Below are 23,138 nucleotides of genomic sequence, written 5' to 3'. Positions count from 1 at the left end.
TCTTTCCCCTGCACCAAAATAATTTGATAATGTGAGGTAGTAAAAAGCTTTTTGTACAGCATAAAGCAATATACAGATTATATATATATATATATATATATATATATAAAAATACAGATTAGTGTAGGTGAATCTACAATTGTATGTATCTGTAAATATGTCACAAAAAAATTTTTATAGGCTGTTTTTATTACAAAAATGTGCAGTAATTTGCTAGTGTGGTAGTCCTGCCTATTGCTAAGTGCAGGAGGCAAGAGATTACTTTATCTCCGTGCAATTTAGCATTTCTTTTGAGGGCCTGTTCTGACAGAACAGTTAAACCTGTGTGTGTGTGTGCGATCGTTCGTACAGCTGCACACTGCTAAATCCCTCAGTGTTATTGTTGTTATTCGTATCAGACATTTTCTGGTTTTGAGAGGAAGACAGAAGGTGTATCATTCCATACATTTCTATGCATACATAGTTAGAGACGTATGTAAATACATGCATGCATACATAGATGCAGAAAGGGTTTGTTTACTGTAAAGCGTGGTAACTAACAGCCTCGCATTCTTGCCCTGCTACAACCAGAAGCTCTTGTCCACAACACCACCTGAGCCCGGGATTAGGGGAAGAGCGAGCAGTGCTCGTTCACAAGAACTCAGATCTTGCGCTATTGCCTTTCCCTCCTCTTTACGCTGTTCCCCTTTTCTTCCTCTCCAAAGGCAAGTAAAGGCAAGTACTTTTTTTTTAAAAAAAAAAAAACAAACAGCACTACTTGCTGCTCAGTTTAATTTTTGTTCTGTGGTAAGTCTTTAAGTAAAAATAAATGCAGTGTTTTTATGATTAGGTGTTGATTTTAATCTTTACATCCAAATAAATATAAATATGTGCATTGACAAGTGCACAAGAGAGCCAGTGTTTCAGAGCTGGTACTGAACCTATGGCATACAACAAATGAGTCTCATTGCTCCTATTATTGCTTAATATTATATCTATAGCACTCTCTCTATGCTGGAGATGAATCTTTCCACCTAGATTTCTAAAAATGGTACCCATGAGTGTCAGCAGCAATGTAATGGTACTGCTAATGTGGCAGTTCATGCATGTTGATAGATGATTAATATAGGGACGAGGTATTGATTAAGTTGCAGCATGAATCTGTTTGAATATCCACCCTAAACCTAAACAAATAACAAGCAGAAGAGAGAGTGCTTTTTGATAATCTTCTTGCTTCCAAAGAAGAGGCACCCCTGCACTTTCTTGCTCTCTCTTCCATCTTACAACATTTAATAACTTAAGTATAAAGAATTTGTTGTTAGATCTTGACCTGTCAGATGCATGCTGTGAGCCATTCCTTCTCTGCTGCTTGGAAAGAATGCATATGAAAGTCATCTAATACTTACCTGAGATACTGTACAATATAGTTCATTTGGATCGTTGTGTATGACGCAGAAGTTTCCTTCATTGTGACAGACCATTTTAAATATTTGTTCACAACAGGGTTTTGGGGACTGTTGTTCTGAATATGCTTTTACCCCAATAAATAGTAGTTTGTATGTGGGTCTGCTAATTAGTATGGTTATTTCCTGTTTTGTTGATGAGGCTTTAATAAATGTCAAGAGTACATCCACGAAGATCTCCCAATTAAGCTTTGCGTTTGTAAAACCCAGCCCCTTTGCTTTTGTGTGAAGATGACAGTTCCAACTGCAGCCTCAGCCTAACAGGGCTCCAGGGAAAGGATACTTCTCTGGTTTTATTGAAAACAAGGCCAGTTTGGCCCGGGGAGAATACCAGCACTGGTCACAGTGCAGAGCTGTTTTTAACAATGAATATTTACTAAGCTATAGCACTGCTCTCACGGTGCTCTTATTTTTTCTTTTTTTTTTTTTTTTTTTGCCAGATCAGCAATAGACTATCAGAAAAATAATAACAAATCAAAAGCAAATTCTAGCATGTAAAAAAGCTGTCAAAATCTAATCGGAGGATAAATAATTAAATGTGTTATTGCAATTGCTCGTGATCAGCTTCCCTCCTCTAATTGGCATTTTGAAAGTCTTTCCTAAAAAAATGAAATAACAGGAGCATGCTTGTGTGTGCCTTCGTGCACGCGTGCGCACATACACACAATTAATCTTTGCCTAGGATGAATTGTTCTATCTCTGTAATATTCATTTGAGCTTACTCTTGCTTAGGTTAGCTGTTCTACACTTTTCTACGTGTATGAGATTAACTGTATTGCAAATCAACATTAACAGATGGATTGCCCTAAGCAAGGGAAAACCACAACAAAATCTAGGGAAAGTGGAGGGTTGAAGCTTTTTATTGTTAAGCCTTATTAAAACCTTGGCATGTGCACCACTGTTAACCGTTTCATGCCTTGATTGAATAAGTCTCTGTTTTATCTCCTACTTTAATTAGATATAAAAGGATATCTAAGAAATTACTGGCTATAAATTTTTAAAATAAAAATTAATGCAAGCATGAGATCTCTTCAACTCTGCTTGCAGTGTCTTGCCAATGATATTGTTGTGTTCCTTTAACTATTGATGAGGGGGTATTATGGTGCTGAGAATTCAGTTTTTGCATAATCTACTTTAATTCTGTTGCATTACATATGTGCAAGTAAAGCTGATTTCTGAGTAGACAAGGGCCTGTATGCAGTCAGAGTGCCACGAAATTGCTAAAAAATAAGTAAATAATTGAAAAGACAACATGGCTAGTATGAGCCCAGAAGATCTATTTGATTTCATGAATAAGATCTTTGTAATTTTACTGTTTTATCAGGTGATAGGGTAGCTTATTAAAAACAGAGCATTTGAGGATGTAAATAGTACTAACGTATTTAGTGGCTAATAAAATATCCTTGCAGGTTTGCAGAAAACCGAGTAAGAAGAAGGGGTTCATGGTATAATGAGTAAGTTAGCAATGCCCCCTTGTCTCTAAGGAAAGGTATGTAATACCTGGGCTGTTAGGCACGCACCGGCTTGCAGACGTAATGGAAACGTGGGCATTTGGGTTCGAAGTGTGGATTTACCAGGAATCCATGAGTGTCAGCGCTACTTTGAATGCTCGTATATTGAGAAGCCGAGAGAATGACTTCCCATGACTTTGCAAGATTTAAATGCAGTGTCTAAAAAAGCTTAAAAAAAAAAACACTTTTGCGTGAGGTAATAAAAGCCATGCAAGTCTGAACTTGCTTTTTAGTATTCCAGAGCAGAATTAACTTTTTTTTCTTTAGCATATGACAAATGTAGCTTTTACAGCTTTGTTGTAGTGTATTAGCTAGAAAGTACGTAATTGAGATTGGAGTAGGTACTTGGCTTCAGTTCAACGGAGACATTGAGAGTCAGGGAGGAAGATGTGTTCAGAATAACCTCACCTTCAGGAGTGCCACATTTATCAATCCCCCTACAATGACCAGGAAAATAAATGACATCATCGTTAGCTACCGAGGGCCTACGGTAAGTGATTACCCACCTAACCTGAAAAAAGAGGGTGAGAGTGGGCAGTTCTGAGGAGTTGTTTTTTTCCAAGAGCATAAAAGAAGAGTGAGAATGCTTGTGATAATACAGTGCTGAATGTAGGTATTCTATATTAGGAGACTGAACGCTGAGAATGAACTTGAAAGAAAAAGAAAAAAAGAGGGGAAAAAAGCCTCACAGATAACTCGATAATAATTTCAGAACTATAGTAGCTCTCATTACAGAACTTTGTCTTTATTTGTACTCATTTAATGTGCTTGAGATCACATCCATGCCTTATGTTCATGGAAAATACTAGTTTTATATCTGGAGGTATCTTTACCCCTTATTGACTAAAAATATTTACGAATAGACAGATTTCATAACCAGTAACTCGCATTTTTTAAAGGAAATTACATTTTGTTTCTGAGAAATAGGGTTTTGGAATAAGCTTTGCTTGGTTAGTAAATTCCATTTCTTCAGCTAAATTGGCACAATTAAAAATGCTGTAAATATCATGAGCTTTCTTAACTTGGACAAAAATCTTTTGTCTTGGTGTGTCAAATAAGATCTCTTCATTCTGTGAAACAGATTTCCTTTTAATTAAAAATGAAAACCTAGGCAGCAAAAATTCAAATTGCAGATTACGAGAGTGCCCTCTCGTGGCTTCAAGGGTGTATCCTTTGCCTATAAAAGCCTTGCTTTTTGTGGCAGCAGATCATTTGGAAATCAAGCACCATTTCCTTGCATTATTATTATTATTATTAACTAAAATATTAGCAGGGTTTAATGTAACCTAAAGATTCAGGTGTTTCCATGTGTCTTGCATCCTTTTATTGTCAGGAATGAACAGCACAAGCAGAGCTGGTGTCCCCACGTTGCTCAGAGCTTCCCCTCACCAGCTGATAGCATTCACTGCCTCTGCTGTGATGGTGGCTGATTTTCATTTAGTCAGGGAACACATTTAAATGAAAAAAGAAAAAAAAAAAAAAAAAATATATATATATATATATATATGTATATACCTTTGTAAAGTGTGTTTTGGTGTTTTTATTAGTGAGAGTCCTGTTCTCTTCTGTGCCCACTCTCTCCATGGGTTTCAGCAAAGGGCTGTTGCACCTCTCTGGCAGGATTCTGTCCATTGCTATCCCATGAAATGAAGTAATCCTTGCCTGTCCTTCTTTGGATTTTTTCAATGAACTTTCAAGAAATCTCTCCACTAATTACCATGATTCTTTTTAAAAAAGAAAATTCTTTAAAAAAAAAAAAAAAAAAAGGAAAGATAGTTTAATGATCAGGAAATTGCTCTGGAATTTTTTTGTTGCCTGGTGGGACATTTAATGGAACACTTAATTTTTCAGGGCAATATCACCAGTGCATCTAACTTTGATCTATCTAAGAGAGAAATTTAGGCAGTAAAAAGTTTGCAGATGTTTTTCCTGGCTATTAGATCTGACTACTAGAATTTACTTTGTCAGCAAACACAAGAGCAGCTTTTCGAAGGGCCTTTCTTCTACAAACAAACAGAAGAATCTAAAAGAAAAACGCTCTTTCACAAACAGGAGAGCTTATGGACATCTTAACATGTCAGTGCTATCTTCTGCTTAAATTACTGTTTCTTCTGTGCTCCTGAGGAGCAATCACAGGCAGCGTTCTGACCTACCCTGTCCAAAGCAGGGGGCCCAGGGGTCAGTCCACCTATGTCCCTTCCAGACTGCTTTTGCTTCCTGGCCTGAAAGTTCAGAGAGCACAACCTTGTATCTAAAGCTTCAGCTCTGTCACTGACTGTTCCCTAACCTTTTCTTTCTCTCTCTAATCCTGTAACTGAGTGGGGGAAAAAAAATGAATAAAGAAGTTCAATTGAAAGTAAAATTTGCCCTGGGGGCTGAAGGAGGGAGAAGTAGAAGAAACAGAAAAAGCCTTTCCTGCAGGGATCTCAGTGTCCCTGAATGTGAGAGTCAGGATTAAACCCAGATAATTTTAGACACTTCACTAAAATGTCAAAGTTACTTGCAATGGTATCTTGTGCTATTTCCACAGTAAGTGGAGTAAGAGAGGCATGGCCAAAGGGCAATTCAGCCCATGTAGGATTGAGATTACATCCCAGTAATTCCACTTTCCTGCTGCTTGTTGTGTAATTTAGGCATGAGGGCAGCTGGAATTAGTTCAGGTACCTGACTCAGAGTACCATCCATGTTCCTAGGTGCCTTGTAAAGATCCTTTGTGTCAAGCAGAATAGCCTTACTGGTGCCAGGTGGGTGGGTCGACTCCTCTAAGTGCCTAGTTCTGGCTGGGAGCCTTGGGCAGAAATGTATTTGGAGTCAATCTTATTGTATTAGGGCACAATCACTTTTCTTTGTGACTGTGTACTTAAATGTGACTGGTATCTATTGGCTCTTCAGTTGTCTGGAGGTTTGATGGACAGAGTTCAGTGCTGCTCAGGTTTTATGTAATTTTTTTTTTTTTTTTTTAATATTTGGGCTTCCCATTAAATTTTATGTCTAAAAAAACATGACTTTTGTGTTGAGGATCACACCTGCTTAATGCATTTTACCTTCAGTCACTTATATTATTGTCTTAACATGTTTGTGCTTTTGATAATTTTTCCTCTGAGAAAAGTTGTGTGTGATCTGCCGTGATTAATTCCAGAAGGGATTTTGCCATGTGATAGTTCTGCTGATGCAAGAATATGTCATATGTTTTAACTAAAAGATTGGCTTAACAAGTAATCTTGGTTTTACCTGTATAAGAATGATATCAAATAGATAACATATTCCAACCAGGTGAACTGTGTTTGCAACTCTTCTGAATCACTGAAGCTACACTCTGTGTTACATTCTGGTCTATGGGCTTTTATGCCTCCTCAGAAACACCCTTTCTTTCCTGCCTTTCACATGCCTTTCTAGATATGGATTAATTTTCCCATTCTGTTGTGTGCTCCCCTCATCTTTTTACTGGTCTCAGTGCTCCATCCTGCTGCTTCCCTTCGGTCAAACAATTGAATATTGTTACTATCAAGAAACAAAATAAGTGGAATTTTTTGGTTAGTTTCTGTAACTAAAAATTCTGCCAGAAAATCTCATTCATAAAACTGCTCACAAAAGAATCCCCACCAAACCAGAAAGAATTATTGTTGATAAAATAGCTGCTGTTGTTGCAAATAGCACTGGCAATCTCAGATGATGATCTTGTAGGTTGTTTCCAACCTTGTGATTCTATGATTCTATGTCCAATTTTAAAAGGCTAATGCTTTTCCTTGCTGCCAACACAAGTTCAGGCAGGCTGCCTTGCTTTGCTGTGCTCTGTGTGCCCAGATGTCACAGCATGTCAGCTGCAAGTGGCCAGTTTCGCTAAGAATGGCCTCTGTGACATGGAGAGGGATGAGACTGAGCTGGCTGTGCAGGGCAGTACCAGCTGTGGGCAGCTTTGGGGCCTCAGTCGGTGCACAGGGGTGGCACATGTCATGGGCTTCCCAAAAGAAACCACTCCGATTCATCAAAGAAAAGGAGACTTGTTGTTTGGAAGATAAACAACTGTGTCTGAGAAAAGTGAGCAGAAATGTATTTAATCTGTAAAAATGCAAAGCAGTATCTTATTTGAGTAAAATCCTCAAATAACGTCTGTTCAGGAGTATGAATGTAGAAAGCTTAGAATTTGTTAATTTGTCAAGGTCCAAATTTGGAACAGAAATAATAAGAACATGCTTTCCATGACCATCTCTCTCAAGAGATGTCACTGCTGTGACAAATCCTGCCTCAGCACTGATATTCCTGTTCATGTTGCCTTTGTCTTTAAACATACTTTGGGGACTTTCCTGCTGTGGCAGACTCTTTATTGCCACAGAAAGGATTTCTTTTTCTCATTGGGGACCTACTTTGTTGATTTCTTTTTCTGTGCCATTTCAATTATCAGGATCTCAGAATCAAGGACACTGTTGTCTCATGGCATTACAGTTTTTTACAGTGTTTTCCAGCCACTTCATGATCTTTCAAATGCATTATCTATGCATCTATGCATATGTTGAAGTGGAGAAGGTCTTTATCCTGGGAAAGATGAAGCTGTTTTTGTGTTGCATTAAGAAGTCTGTAGAACTACCATTAAGTCCCATGTAATGCTACTACCTTTACTAATAAAAGGAAATTTGGCATCTTAGATGGTATCCATTTAGCTTATATTCAAGGCAACTTCTATATATCAAACAGCACGGCATCACTATGTTATCTTACTTTATATGGGTAAAAGCATGCAAGGAATTTTTGAAGAGACCACTTCTAGAAATTCACCTGGAATTTTATTTCACATCCATCTTGGTCTGGTGGCGGTGTAGCTAATTGGTATTCCAAGCACTACTTTCAGCTTGTCGGTGGTTATTTGTATCATACCCTTGAAAAAGGAAAGGCAACTAGGAAGAGAAAGTTTAGTAACTGTACTTATGTTTTATCTCTGTTCTTCCCCTTTTCCCTATCAGTCCTGGCTCTTGTGGAGTGCAAGGTTAAGTATGCTTCCTTTGATTTCATTACCCATTGCTTCAGTTCTCAGTCTTTAACTGGAAAGGAGTGGGTTGTGGTTAAGTGGAAAGTTGGGCACTCTGGTCTTTTGCTTCCCTACTGGAGGTGAAACTGTAATTGCTTCTGTTACTGTGTCATAGAGGATAGGTGAAATAAAAAACTGAAGCAGAAGTAATAGTGGATTTCTGTTTATTTTACTTTCTCATACTGAATGAATTATCTTAAAATTATTAAGAAAAAGCAAACAGTACTTCATGTATTTGAAGTGTAGTAGATATTTTTCTTTACTTGAAATTCTACACGTGCTGATATATTGAGCAGGCAGTAAATGTGAAGTTATATATGTGCTGCCATTACTCAAAAGATTATTTGTTTCTTACGTCGAGGACAATTAATGGCAGCAGCCTGGTTAAACTTCCTGCCTCGCTGCTGATCAATAAGCACTCGTTCCAGAAAGCTGTGCTTCTGAAAGGTCTGGTATTAAATAAAAAACTGGTATTTTAAAGATTGACTTTCGTGCCCAATCAAAAATGTAACCATCTTAAATTTAAATCCTTTAACATTCCTGTATTTTGTCTGCTTTTTTATGCCAAAGTTGTACATTTTGTGAGGCTACCATCAAGCAGAATAGAACAGTATAAGGACCCCTTCTCACTTGTTTGATTTTACCCACATTTATCCTGTCATCACCTTTTTCTGGTTTCAGTGATCAGCATTTGTTGCAGTTGTATAGGTAACAAACCACTTGTGGAAAGGGATTTTGAAGTCAGAAGTCAGGCAGAAACCCAATGGTTTGAATCTTTAGCCAAATGCATCACCTTTATTATTGAAAGAATATACTTGGGATTAAAGACAATTGCTTGCAGCCAGTGAAAAATGGAATGTATGGCAACAACATTCCACTGTCCATAGTCAGGAGCGATCAGCTGCAGTCGTATGCTGCCACCAGAATGAATGAATGCAGTTTCCAAACATCACTAGCAAAAAACCATTGCTCTGCATGGAGCTGTGTTGTCTGAACATAATCTCGCGCTGACTGTGGTTGATCCTTTGCTGTATTTTGCATGCAGGCTTGGGAGATGGTTCAACAGTGGTTTGTGGTGAGTGTGAGCTTGTTGTGTGATAAACAGCATGTGTTGAACTCTGCTATATTCTGAGAAAGGTGAGAGATGGGTTTCTGTAGTGCAAGGTGCTTGAAGATGGAAAAATATAAAATGCCAAGGCTGAATCTTAGGTAATATTTAGATATAAGGTAGATATATTAAATAATATATTTATTATGTTAGCAGAACTAGTTCAAATAAGAAAAACAGTTGAGTAGTTCTTAAGAAATTTGTTTCTTCAGTTGGTAGAAAAAACATGACAGCAGTCTATTAAGACTTTATAAAGTTCTGGTGCAGCAAGAAAGGAGTGTTACAATATCATTTCTTGAGGTAATAAATTTAAATGGTCTGGTTGTTATTAGAATGCTGATCAGGAAGGAAACAGAAGTCTGTCCTTTTTTCATAAAATGGTATAAAAAAGGTTACACACTTCAAAATGCAGAAAAGACAAATTAAAAGCTTAAATAACTGCAAACAGCAGGGTACGTCAGTAATGGAAGGACTTCTTAAATGACTTTGACAGCTTTTGCAGGTGCACGTACTATGTCACTTTACCTAGTGGAGCACTGAAAAAGATTTATGGTTCTCCTTTTGCAATTTATTAAGAGTTTCTTTTTTTCTTTTTCTTTCTTTGCAAAAGAGTCTGGACATACCCCTCCCTTGCAGTAGTTTTTATTGCAGCTCCTAGAGGAAAGTCACCTATTCAAAAACATGTGTTGCTTGTTGTCTCAGTGGCCAGCTTGCAGAGCTGTAAACTCTGGAGAATGTTGTTATTTACAGACAGATATTTGCCTTTCTTTCTCCTTTTACATTTTCTTTCCGTATAGGGATCTGATTTAATTTGGATTAATCTTGAATTTTTTTCTTGTATGAAGCCTAAACATCTAATTTGATAGGAGAAATCCTTTCAGAGTCTGACCAACAGGACCTAGAAATTTTGTTTTTTTTTTTAAAGGCTTGTTGATGTTTGCTATGTTATACTCTTCATATACGATATTTTGCTTTCACTAATTTGCTTCTGTAATGCTACCCTAAGATGCCTCAAGAAGCCAAATATGTGTAACTGCTATGTCTGTGCTGTTTGCTGGTTTTCAGTAATTTCATTCCTGTTTTTCAAAGAGACAACTTTTTTTATTGTTAAACTTGCAGACTTTTAAAAAGCTCTCTGAAAAATTACTTCCTATGTTGGCATATCATGGAGTTATCTTGTAGGAATTTATTCAATTGATAAGAGTTAACCCATCTGAGAATAAACAAGGGTTTGGTTTTCAGAAAATTCTCAACATTTTTAAAGACTCTTTCCTGAAAAATCTCCTTTTTATGTTAATAGAGGTAAAAGATGGCAGCATCTAATTCTGATGCAAATTTCAAGTGAAAGAGGGTTTTGCCCTCCAAAAGTCAGTTCCAGGGTTAGAGCTTTAATGTAAGTGAATGTCACGTCAGTCAGAATTTTCCAGACCAGGTAGTGAATTTCCAGTCTTACAGAAATAAACTATTTTAATTGCCTCAGTGAAGACAAACTCTAAAATTTAAATCAGTGAGGTAGCCAATTAACAGTATCAATTAAGGCAAAGTAGTTAACCTTCCTTGTAGTTATTTGCAGTAGTGTGATTGATTTCAGTAATGATGGAAATAATTCAAAGAACTCTCAGAGCCTGGAAATAACTTGAATTTACAAAGGAAATTTAATTGACTACTGCTAATGAAAGGAATAGATAAAATACTTCTACTTAGCATGGTGCAGTACAACTGCAGGTAACTACCCTGGTGTGTAGCTACCGAAGGACCAGTGGGCCATCTTTTAGCAATTTGCTTTCTTGACAATCTGTGCTGTATTTAATAGATCTTGTCTGCATTCATTAACTGTCTTTTTTCTATTTCTAATTTCTATTTCTAAATGTTTTATTACATATTTTGATTCTTTGCATTAAAATAATTATAGTAAAACCATTTCTGCTCAAAGTTTTTAAATTATTCCTATTTTTGTCGTACTAACGAATAATAAAGTACTATTCTGTCAGATAAGTTATATCTTATGATGGCTTACTCATTCAAAGCTGTTTTACCTGGTTTATCTGTAACATTTCCTAAACCTTCCCAGTTTTATATTTAATAAATAGTGCTTCAGAAAATGGTCCAAACATCTTAATATTGTGTTTGAGCACTATTTGTTTGTTCTGCTAAGCTAAGTCAAACCAGAGAGTGTTCTATAAGGTGTTTATCAGTAAAATATGTAGGTCACTCTGAGAGTAATGCCTCCTATTTATTTCCATGGAAACTACAATGGATACAAAGAACACAATAGCACTATCTCATAGAGCAAATTCTCAGCTACAAAATGATTTTTCAACATAGTCACCACCAGTGGCTGTGCGTTTTCACCAGCAGTTAAAAAGAGTCTGCACACCGCACACATAACCATCTGCACCAGAGAAGATGATCCACTGTCACAGTACTCTAACAGTGCTTACATCCACTGTTTGGTCTCTATCAACATTCAGAAAGCACTGATGAATGTCAGCGGGTGCCTTTTTTCCTGCCTGGAGGAATTAAATGACACTGCTTTGCTTCATACGCGCTTCTATGTCGGAATCCATTTTGTCAGACAGTCCCTCTGCTGCCATCTGTCACGTGGCAACAAAATGTGGTGGAATATTGGTAGGAAGGTTCAGCCTCTACTGCCACATTACAAACATCCATCCCTAATGTCGTGAGCCACCATAATAAAGTAGGAGGTCTTAGTTTCAGAACAGTCCTTGTACAGTAGCAATGTTAATATCATGTTTGTTCCTCTGTGGTCCATCTTATATCTTTCATTCAGCATGAAGCGTAGTCTGGTTTCTTTCCTTGTTTTTAATACTACATTATTTTTTTTTTTTTATTAGCTGTTACTTGGTTTATCACATTAAGAGCCACATTTTTTCTTTGTGGACAAAGAAGTATAGGAAGTGCTTAGTCTCTTGTTGGACAAGAGAAAATATGTGTCAGACTATAAGGAATATACACTGAGTCATTCCTGTTAATAACGGAGGAAAAAAAAGTATAGTGTGTATCCTGGTACATGTAGAACCCTGAGAACATCTGTAATAGGTGACATACTGAAATCCTCACAATACAAGATCTCTGAGCTCCTTGCCTGAAATTAAGGCCATATTTCCTCCTCACCAGGGGCTTGCAGGCATTTGGTGAACTGTATGATGAGATGTGGGTAGTAGCACTTCTTTATACTTGTGTATGATTTTCTTTAAAGTTAGCTAACATTGTTTTCCCTTTGCACAAATTCTGTCCATGTGTCTTTAAATTATAGCCAGTCTTACAAAGCTTGGAATCCCTTCTGTAGACGGATTGTCCGCACTGTTAATTTTTTGTGGGGTTTTGATATGAAACGATTGTAAGAGATGCACAGACCTTCTGACTATCACTTGTGTTTCACGAATTTGTAACTTAAGCATTCTGGTCAAGATAGAGATTTTTTTTCCGAGTGTAGTAAGAATCTTCAGCCTGGTCATGTTTGCCAAATAAAAATGTGATTAAACAGGTTACTCAGTATGATAATGTGTGAATTTACAGCTAACTGCTCTGTACAGGCTTCTAATAGGATGCTCTGAGTGTACACTAAACTTAAGTAAGTGTAATTTAAAATAAAGTATCTTGCACAAAGGCATCCTTGTTGTACATCCTTGTTGTCAGCTTTCAAGCTGACGTAGTTTACTCTATCCTTCTTAACACTCAAATATAAATTCAATTGTGTAAAGAGACTCCAGGCTTCTTGCCACTTTCAGAAATCCATTCTTCTTCATGCTCAGTAGACCACATTAACTTCAGAACTTTGCAGATATTTCTGTCAGAAAACAGTAAATTACGGTGCTTTGTCTTTATGAGAAAGGATAGGTAGTAGCTTGAGTGATGCTTTACATTGTATAGGCAGCCTTCTGCTAATCAAGGCTCTGCATAAATAATAATGCACTCCACAGACCATGAGGAAAAATGGTTTTCTAGCTCTTTAACTGATTACATCTGTGAATTTTGAGTTTTCTTATAACAACTTCTAGAAGACTGGGTCAATATGTGCCTTTCCTTATTGGTGCTTTGGAAGTCTTTAACGAGTGTGGTAGCAGTTAGATTCCAAATAATGCTGCCGTGCACTTGAGTTTTGTTTCCTTTGTTTAAAAAAGACAACAAGTGTGTAATATTAGTTTTCTATCCTCCAGACACGTTTCAACCAGCACCTCAATAACCAGGATTTTACCTTGGATGAAGATGATGATGATGAAATAGAGAGAACAAGCAAGTAAGAGGCCTGTTGGGATATGTGTGTATGTATGGTGATTAGGAGAGTTTGGTATAATCCTGAATCTTTACAGGTCAGGATACAAAGAAGAGTGAAATTTTGTTTGTCAACATGGTGACCTCAGCTAACCTGGTCCTTGAGTTTTTGGCCATGGAAGGAGCTTTTTTAGAAGTATTCCAAATAGACAACACTAGGGAAAGACTGCAGTAGCGTGGAGGTCAGAAGTAAGGTTGTTGCAGTGAGTGAAAGAGAAAATAAGAGACAAAAACACTGTTTGCAATTGCAGGTAAGCATTACTTGGGTAAATCTGCTCAGGTGACAGAAGAAGAGTTGCAGTATGAGAGCCTTGCCACTAGAACAAAAGATGTGGCTAGATCAGCTGGAGAGAGGTGTAGCAATGCTTACCTAAATATAAAGTATAGACAAGGCAAAAGTGGAACCAAATTTGGAATAACAATCAAATTCCTGGGAAGGTTTGGGATATCGTGTTAAGGATAACTTAATAGTTGAGTGGTTAAGGAAGAGCAAAGTGAAGAATCACCAAATGGCCACTGCCTCTGTGTAGATCTGTACATCTATGTTTAGGTAGGGTTGTTGACCTTGAAGAAAAGTGGGGCTTGTATTCATTTTAAGTGTTTGAATGTATACTGCTACTTACTTTCAGGAGTGTCTGTAATAATGTAGTTTTTGTGCTCCCAACTGATGCAAAAGATTTTGTCTTTAGGTTATCATCAGAAGACAGTGAAGAAGCTTCTGCTTGCTTTTATGATAGTGATGATTCCGGGGACACTGGAATAACTTCACAGCAACAAGGAGAAATGGACTTGCTTGGGGAGATTTTAGACACGCTGAGCACACACAGTTCAGATCAAGGAAAGCTTTCAGGAGCAAAGAGCCTGGACTTCTTTAGGTCGATGGATGACATTGATTACAAGACTACGGTTAGTTTCCTGGTTTCACTTAAACAATAACCACAGTCCTTTATACTGGAATCCTGCACTGCTGAAATCAACAACATGCAGACCAGTCACTACTGAATAGTCCTTACAATTGCTAGCATGTCATTCTGCTGCTGCAAAACAGCACACCCATGCTGGTAGCTTTGTGATGGATTTTCATGAGTCAAGAAATTGGTTACTGAATTGGTTCAGTTTACCAAGTCATCTGGAAAACGGACTTTTTTCCCTTCTAACAGTAACCGCATGCAAAACTGTTAATAATGTAATAATTTACTTAATCAGATAATTTAGTATTATATTTAGTTGTCCAATCTTGAATTCCCAGAGCTAGTTTTAATCTATGTTATGCGATTTAGAAGGAATTTCCATTTTCACCTTGCATCATTAAATTAGTCATATTGATACAAAGCCATTTCCATCAGAAGTCCTGGAATCCACAAGCAAATCACTTTTTGGGTCAGAGCTCTTGCCTACAACTTTATAAACCCTTCCCAACTCACTGCCATGTTGTTAGCTGAAAAAATACTGGTGTATTTGAATTCTGGCTTATATCAGCTGTCCAACATTTATTTTTGCTGAAAGGAATCTGATAGTCAGAGATTTGTCACTGAAACAACAAATTCTGACAAATGTTTAAAAAGCTTGTAAAATTTGATATTATGAATGTCACGCAGGGGTCACATTAATAAAATGCCCATTTTTGTTTGTTTAGCTAAAAGTTGGTATAATTAATTACTGAAGGAAAGAGGAAATACCATCTGGTTTTAGTTTTAGTCTAGCTCCTTCTCATATTTATGGTACAAACCAGCAAAGTGTCTTTGTTCACTGTCAAAACTGCTTGTGCAGAGACTGAAAGGACAGGGGATGCGGAATCTTTATACAAAAGGTGATCCCTTGGATGAAAAACAGCATTCTGGAAAGAGAGCTTAAAAAAACAAAAAACAAACAAAAAAAACCCAACAAACCACAACCTTGCTCTTATGTTGTTTCTGGAACTGTTGCTTTGTAACACTGAAACCAAAAGGCAATCCATGATTTAGGAGCCCACAAAATCCATTACAGCATTTCTGTTTTATAAGTGTTAGTGTTTCTTGTGACATTAAATATAAACACATTCTTTCTTTCAGAACAAGTCGAATGCACCTAGTGAGAGCAACCTGACCCTACTGTGCAGCAGTGCTAATGACCAAGCAGACTGGAATCTCGGTCAGGATGACAGTGTCCTCCATGGGAAACAACTCCCTCCATCTCCGAGAAAACAAGTTTCTTCTGGTGGCCATAGAGAATCACTCTCAAACCTGAAAGAGGAAAACAGAGAGAAAACCATTGTTACTGACAAGATGGACACCACTAGTGGCTGTATAGCATCCCCATCTCCAGTACGATCAAGTGACCATTTTGCTTCTCTAGAAGGTTTCAAAGTGGGCTATAAGTATGCGAAGCAGAATGAAACACTAAGCAATACCTCAGAAGATCCACTCGCAGCAAATCTTGCTCAACATCCATCCATTCTTGTCCCTTGGGAGAAAGATAGGAAGGAAGGAAGTGAAACTCCAGATGAGGGAGGGCTTCTTCAGGAAGTGGTATCTTTATGTAAGCTGAATTCTGCTTTTCATTATGGTTTAAATATTTCAAAGGATAGCTTATCCAGCAGTAGCAGTGGAAATAAAACGTAAGAGAACTACAAGAAGAGGAACTTTACTCCCATCAGAAGTTTAAAGGGAGACTACTCAGGACTCCATATAACGTGATAACCAAAATCTGAAAAAGGAATAAGAGATTTTCAATTATAAAAAACAATTCTCTTCAATTCAGTATGCATCTTCTGCCACTGGGACATTTGCTTCTATGTTTACCCAGTTCTTTTGTTGGCTGTAGTTAGGTCCACAAAATGGAACTAAATATATAAATGCACTCTTAAATCAGGTACTAGTTAGTCTCTGTGCTACAAATACAGCAGGTGTATGGTGCTTCCTAGCGTTTACTTCCTCTAAGCAGCAGGAAAGTTATCACCTAATAGGTAACCAGGTTTTGAAGGTACTGTATTAATCCCATTAAGCAGGAAACGAACCAAACAATCTAGATTTGTTTGAAATGTACAAATGTTAATACTTTTAGTGAATGATAATTGCCTTAATCTTTTGAGAAGAGGTTTAACTATCTTAGAAGATGAATGCAAATGTACAAAACAGCAATAATGATACTCCATGACAAGAATTTTCTTCAGCAAAGAGGGGGAAAAGGAAGGGTTTTTTTAGATTGAGGAAGCACTTGTGACTATAACTTGGAATTTACTGCAAACTTAAACTGTGGCTCTGTCTTCCAGATTTCAGAAAGATAGCATGTGCTTTTCTCTTTTCTGTAAAGTACATGAAGTGCTGAATTATAATGTGAAGTTTATTAACTTCTGTTTACAACTAAGACACTTTAAAGGCATATTATCCAGTTTCCATACGTAGACTATTTCATCTACAAATTTTCAGAAAGGAAATTGTAAGTGGAATTGATAGATTCCTTTTTTATTATTATTGTTATTTTCTACAATCTATTACTGTTTGGAAACTAATTTGTGCCTCTTCTGCAACATTTTCTTTTGATTCGTAGTACTTTCTGAAAGTAGTTCGAGTTGCTGTTACTTGGAAATCATATTTAGTTAAACTATTAAATACTCATCACTGGGAAAGTCATGTAACACTAGAAAATTAAAATTGCTGATTCAACCTAAGACAGCTTATACCCAACTTTCATCTTAGCCATTTTCTACACCTAAAAATCTTTTTAACAAACTTTGTGAAAGAGAATAAATGGGCATACTGCACACTGTATTTGGAACAAGTATTTGTCTTCCTCTGGAAGCATTCCTGAAGAATATTTACATATTTAAAGTCCAAAAATTACTCCTGTTATATGGGGCAACTCTCATTTTCACTTCCCTTTTTTTTTTGTTGTTTTTAAATTCACCACTTTTCTTTCTCTACCTCTCCATCTTACCTTACGTGCATTCTTTTTTCCAGGATAGCTCAGCATACGAAAGGTGTGAAGTCAAGTTTCAATAGATTACCATTGTCAGCTTTGAAGGATTTTTGTGATGCAGTTAACAGAAGTAACACGTGGGTTTTAAAATGAACTGTGCCTGAGACGAATGTTCTCCTGGTCTTCTAAACTGGTGCCAGAAATGTTTTTTTCTTTCTCATTTTGGCACGAATGTTTAGTCATAGCCTCGGCGTAGGCCTGAGTGAGCAACTTAATGAGGTCAGGAGTTGGATCAGATTGCGCTTTAATATCTTTCTAGTAGTTTGTAGCAAAATTTAATATCAGTCTCCACGCTGAGATTTATGAATGAATTTTCCTTCTAGCCAGCACAAATGGAAAGGGTTTTCTTGACTGCTTTATTGCAAGGCAGCTGACCTAAGGGAATGGATTGATCTCATTAGACAGGCAATGTTTGATGCTTTACTGAAGAGCTGCAAAGGCATCCCTGCATAAAGCTTTAAAGCAAAAGTTTCAATGATGTGTTCCAAAATTTTGGTTTGTTTGGGGAGAAGGGGAGACTCAGTACTTGCTGAGGATAAGGCTCCAGATACAATCAGTGCAAGGGAGGTAAAAGGTTGTAAAAGTGGAAATCTTAGGGAAACGTCTGCGTCTGATTAGAGCATGAGCATTCCTGAGGGCATCTGCAATATGTATTGCTGAAGAATCTCAGTGTTTCTGAGTTAGAGGTTTAATGTGCTGAGCTCTGTGCGCTGTCCTTTGGTTCACGGTAATGTGTAACAACATGCTGTATAAGATGGAAATAGACTTTTAAAATTCATGTAAAAATGTTATCTAGCAAAATATTTTATACAGTCAAAAGGAGCTAAATAATTAAAAATTAAAATAATTAAATAATTTTTGTTGTAACCTTTTCAGGAAGGTCAGAGTGTTTGACTCAGGTTCTGTTCAGATGAGAGCAGCAGGAAAACTTGATAGATGGATGCTTGTTGGGAGGTGATATTAATGACACAGTAGAGGACGTTGTTCTTTACTGGTACTAAAGATTGTCCAAATGTAGTGCTTCTAAATGCATCTAAGGGAAGACAACCGATGCAAAGGTCTGTGTTCTTGTAGAATTTCTCACTTGTTCTCATCCACGTCCTCACAATTTCCAAAATTTGCCTTTTGCATCCAATGCAGTGCTTCTCTCCATACTTCTATCTAAGATGATCTTGTTATCTTTGTTTATTAAAGAGAATATTGATGTCTTATGCAGGAAAGTTTCAGAACTTCTGGCTATTGTTCCTTTCAAATCAATCAAACACGCAAGTCCAGGAATGCTGCCAGAAAATGGTTTTCAAAAATGTCTATCTGATAGAATAAATCCTGCTGACTTTACATGAGAGTTAGGCACTGAACTCCTATTATCACATAGATTGTCCTATTCTCACCTTTGTGGAAAAAATACGGAAGCCATATGAGGCTGGTAATATTCACATAGTTATTATAAGGAAAGTAAAATTGAAAACTTGCTAGTGGATCAAGATTGATGCATCACAGTAATAATTCGCTGTTACATTGAGTGAAAAAATGAAATAAAAAGAAATAAACAGCTGAGTTACAATAGATAGGAGATAAAATTTAACTTAGAATTATTTTTTATTTCAGTTGCCATCAAAATGTTTCTGCTTTCTTTCCTTACTATTTATAAAGCTTGTGGGGTGCTTACAGTCACTAAGCGGTATGTCTTTTTGGTTTTGAACCCTGTATATATTCAAAAATCTCAGTCTTATATATCTACATTGAATTTAACTGTAGGTACCTTTTTAGATGTGTAACGTTATAGAATCTTTTCCACTTACTATCAGTGATATTTAAAAAGGCTAGTATTTGTGCCTTATTGAAATGTCATTACCAGTTACCAAATAGACACAAGTCCAAAATAATATTTTTGATTCAACACTCTTCTCCTCTGTCCTTGTGCTAATACAAAGCTGTCTATTGGCTACATATGCAGTATTTTTATTACCACATTGAGTTCTATATTTAGATAAATCGTTCAGGTCCAGTACTTTTTACAAGTTTTCGACTTGTATGCTTCTTATTTGTGGAAATTGTTCTAATGTCATTGAAAATCATCAGTGTTCCTCACCAGCTGCTGGTGAGAATTGAATGCTGTTTGGTCAGAGCTCCTGTGGTGGTTGTCAGAGTCCTCTTTTTTCCTAACACATCAAGATCTCAAAAAGCTTCCCATTCCTCGTGTTGTAGGGAGATATCAGGTTATGTGGTTAAGCTTTGTAGTCTGTTCTTAGACTTAGGAACAAATTTCTGACCTAAACAGACAGTACGAACATAGATGTCTACCTGAAATGAGCTGTATTGTTTTGAGGGAAAAAGAAAATGCAGTAGAAAAAGATTGCTGAATTGTTCCAGTGAGATACTGAAGCAGAGCCTGGGAGTCCCCATGAGGGACTTTATGGAAATCCAGATTTCAGAATCCAGTTGTAGTGATTCCAACCGAATCATACAGGCAAAAATAGTTCTGCCTATGGGATAAATCCCCTCTGGGATTCTTGGAATGGATAATAATGTGTTGTCCCAGTCAAAGCCTTCCCATCCATGCATATAGCATTGCAACGCTGTGGAAAACAGCACAGTTTTCCCTGTGGAAAACAGGGAAGAGCAGTACTGTGGGCAATAAGGTGATTCTTGCCTACCCTCTATGCATGCAGAGGGAAGGCAGTGGTGTGCTCTCCCATCCCACAGATTTGGAGATTATGCGGCTCCTAAAACTAGACTTGTTTTGAGGAAAAAATGTTGTTGTAGAAGTTCTCATATAACATTTTGACTGAAATCTTCAATGTCATTTAGCATTTCATTGGTAGTGCTGCTCTTTGGTGGAAGATGGGGTCCTCAGAATCCCATCAGTAGCTCTCTCAGGCATGGTAATGCAGACTTCAGATGGAGCTTCAGACATGCTGGGAGCTTCTGAAAATCTCACCCAGTCTGTTAGATAAATGTTTTAGAGCTCAAAAATCTGTTTTAGATGTCTTTTTGGATTTTAGAATGAGTGTGTTACAGCTTTGTGTTCTTGTCAACTGTGTAAAGTTTTAGGCAAAAGAAAGCTAAGCCAGGTTTTTGAAACAGCTTCCATTTTTCAACCTCCAATCAGTCATATTCAGTCCTACAGAACAATCTTTCTTCGGTGCAACTGTCTAATCAAATTGCTAGGAGCATCTCAAAGCCTTTTTCTATGCATGTAATTTGAAGAAACATTTCATGCAATAAACAAAGTGCCAGTGCGAGGTCCTTTTGCAAACGCACCCCTGTGAAATCCTGCCTGTGGTACCCTGCCCAGCAGAAAGCCTCTGAATTGCTGTCCTCCCCAACTGCGGGGAGAGACTGGGCTGCCCCTCATTCCCAAGAGAGATGTTTTCTCATCTCTTGGTGCCAGCCCTCCGTCCAGGTGCAGTGAGACTTCAGTCAGCTTGCTCCCAGCAGGCTAGAACTTCAGCCTAAATAACTGGGGCTACCAAAAATAGTGTCAGAGGTAAGCAGCTTCATTATTGCAAAGCCTAGAGTGGTAAAAGCTGCCTGCTCCCACAGTGAATCTTTGAAGTGTGAATGTAGGAATGCACCAGCAAAACCAGCGTGGATGGATGTGTGACTTGTCTTCTGTAACGTCATCTTTGCTGCTATTAGATGTGTGTGTCTGCCAAGTGTTGCTCACCTGCTAACAGAATCTGGGCTGGACAGAATATGTCCTTGTCCCCACCCCAAGGGTGTGGGCCATATCATGTTCTTCAGGGTGGATGAGAATAAAGGAATGAAAAAGGGATGGTATTTATTTATGTGTAAAACTTTCCTTGATTTGCTTTGTAATGTCTGTTTCATAGTTTCATCCGGTGGCCAGCTGAAAGTACTTAATTAAGGACTTTCCTGGAGGCTGCTTAACTTCCTCTGAATAGTTTCCTGAAAGGTACGTGGCCAGCATGGTGTGGAGGGCCAGGTAGTTGGCAGGGTTGCCATTTTCAGCTGAGTTGCAATATGAAGCAGGTGACACAGCTGAAAGTTATCCTCAGTTTTACTGTAGTAAAGGGTACTCAGATTCACTTATACTATTCCCTAGGTCAATACTAAAGATATTAGTATTTAGAATCCAGTGACAGTATTAGCATTTGAAAATTGAGTTTGTTATGGTTCTATGTGAATTGACATTCTGTTAAAAATAAGGGAGCTACTTGGTTTCAGGGGGAATGTGTTGACTTTCAAATCTTCAGTGAATTTTGTGCAATATTTCTCCTTGTTTCAAAGTAATTTAGTAGTTTTGAATGTGCACATCTGCTTTTCAAGCAGGTCTTTGAAATTGTATTTTTAGAAAATGTGTAAAATTACATGTAGCACTGAAACGTGGTTGTAAGATAAAAATATGAAGAATATATTCTAATGAGGCAAATGTATATTTCCAATGACCAGGAATAATTATGGATATCACATTCTACAGAAATAATAAAGCTTGAGCCAGTGTTTATGTACAAGTGGGTAATCTTAAAACTGTATCCACTTCAGCTGAGATAGGATTAAATATTAGAATTCGTAATCTTTAGTTATAATTTGATCACTTTTTCTTAAAATTGTTAAAAATAAACAAGGAGTTAGGCACTGCTTTTCATTAGCACCAATGAGGGGACAGGTCAGGATGATGACCTGATAGTTATTATGAATTTAGTTTGTGACATCCCTAATTATCATAAGTCATTACTTAAAAAATCTACTAATGTTGCCAGTATCCTTTTAATTTTCTGTAAATTAATATCTTTGTATACTGATGTACATTTTGTTTTAACCTTTGGTTTTCCCTGGAGAGCTTCTTTAAATTAATTTACTTGTATGAGGCAATAAAGCACTGTGGAACAGCTAGTCTTGGTGCAGCTAATGCACAAGAGCATTGCATCTGTTACTTTATGATTTTTGAGGAGGAAATTTAAAATGCCTAGATGTTTAGCAAACTGGTCGTTTGTGTTTGTCTGCTTTTTTAAGACCCGTCTCAGTTATGATGAGAAATTCTCATTGTGGAAAAAGACACATTGTATATCCAATCACTTCTAATTTTTCCAGCACATTTTATTAGTGACTTTTGAAATCAATGTTAATGTCCTTATGTTTTTTAATACCTATAAAAAAGATATAAAATACAGTGCATTTTGAGGTTTTATTGACCATTTTTAATGATTTTGCAGACATAAAGAAGCCTAACCAGCATTATGCTAACAGGTTTAGCATTTTAGTTAATCACTGGCTGTTAATACAACTGGAACCAAACCTAAAAATGTATTCCATGCTTTTGCACCCTCTGGACTACTGTTCAAAATCATCTCAAGAATTGTATTTCAGACCTTAGACTACTCTTAGTAGTGCACTGTGTAATGTGTAGGAAAAGAGCTGTGAGTTTGTTTGGTTTTGTTTAATTTGGAGGGGAGGGGGCTGGTGTTTTCCAGGTTTATGGTTGTCAGTAGAAGTTGTTGGTGAAGTCCACATTGCCATCAAGTGCCCAACACTGTATTATAAAATAAAACTTGTCGATATTTAAAAACTTGGGTGATCTTGTTTGATGGATTGGCATCAATAGTGTTTTCATACTTAACACATATGTAGAATAATAGAAAAGTACTTTGTTTTATTGGAAGCTTTTATCCATTATTTCAGTTTCTCAAATGCAGAGAGAATTGTGTATTCTAATTTTAAGTACAGTTTAGTGTGAAAGTGAAATGCTGATGTCCTTTGTAATTCTAACGGCAGTTTAGCATACTTTAAAAATTGGTTTGTGATTCACTCTTCTGAATTAAGAGCAAATCACCGTT

The 23,138-nt window shown here is 37.1% G+C and overlaps 1 protein-coding gene across 2 annotated transcripts in view; it reads left to right on the top strand.

The window, feature by feature from the left end:
- DENND1B (DENN domain containing 1B) overlaps positions 1–22,870 on the top strand; it is a 145,089-nt gene extending 122,219 nt beyond the window's left edge. For both annotated transcript variants that reach the window (XM_042873578.1, XM_042873577.1), the window contains 3 exons: positions 13,266–13,345; positions 14,070–14,286; positions 15,432–22,870. In XM_042873578.1, the coding sequence (XP_042729512.1) occupies positions 13,266–13,345; positions 14,070–14,286; positions 15,432–15,980 (846 nt within the window). In that variant the 3' untranslated portion in view covers positions 15,981–22,870. The remainder of the gene's footprint in view (positions 1–13,265; positions 13,346–14,069; positions 14,287–15,431) is intronic.
- Positions 22,871–23,138: the final 268 nt, after the last annotated feature.

The sequence above is a fragment of the Lagopus leucura genome, unplaced genomic scaffold (genome assembly GCF_019238085.1).
Source record: "Lagopus leucura isolate 7727_CA_CO unplaced genomic scaffold, USGS_WTPT01 Super-Scaffold_100009, whole genome shotgun sequence".
NCBI lineage: Eukaryota > Metazoa > Chordata > Aves > Galliformes > Phasianidae > Lagopus > Lagopus leucura.
The sequence above is the reverse complement of the archived record's forward strand: the minus strand, read 5'-3'. Positions and strand labels throughout refer to the sequence as shown.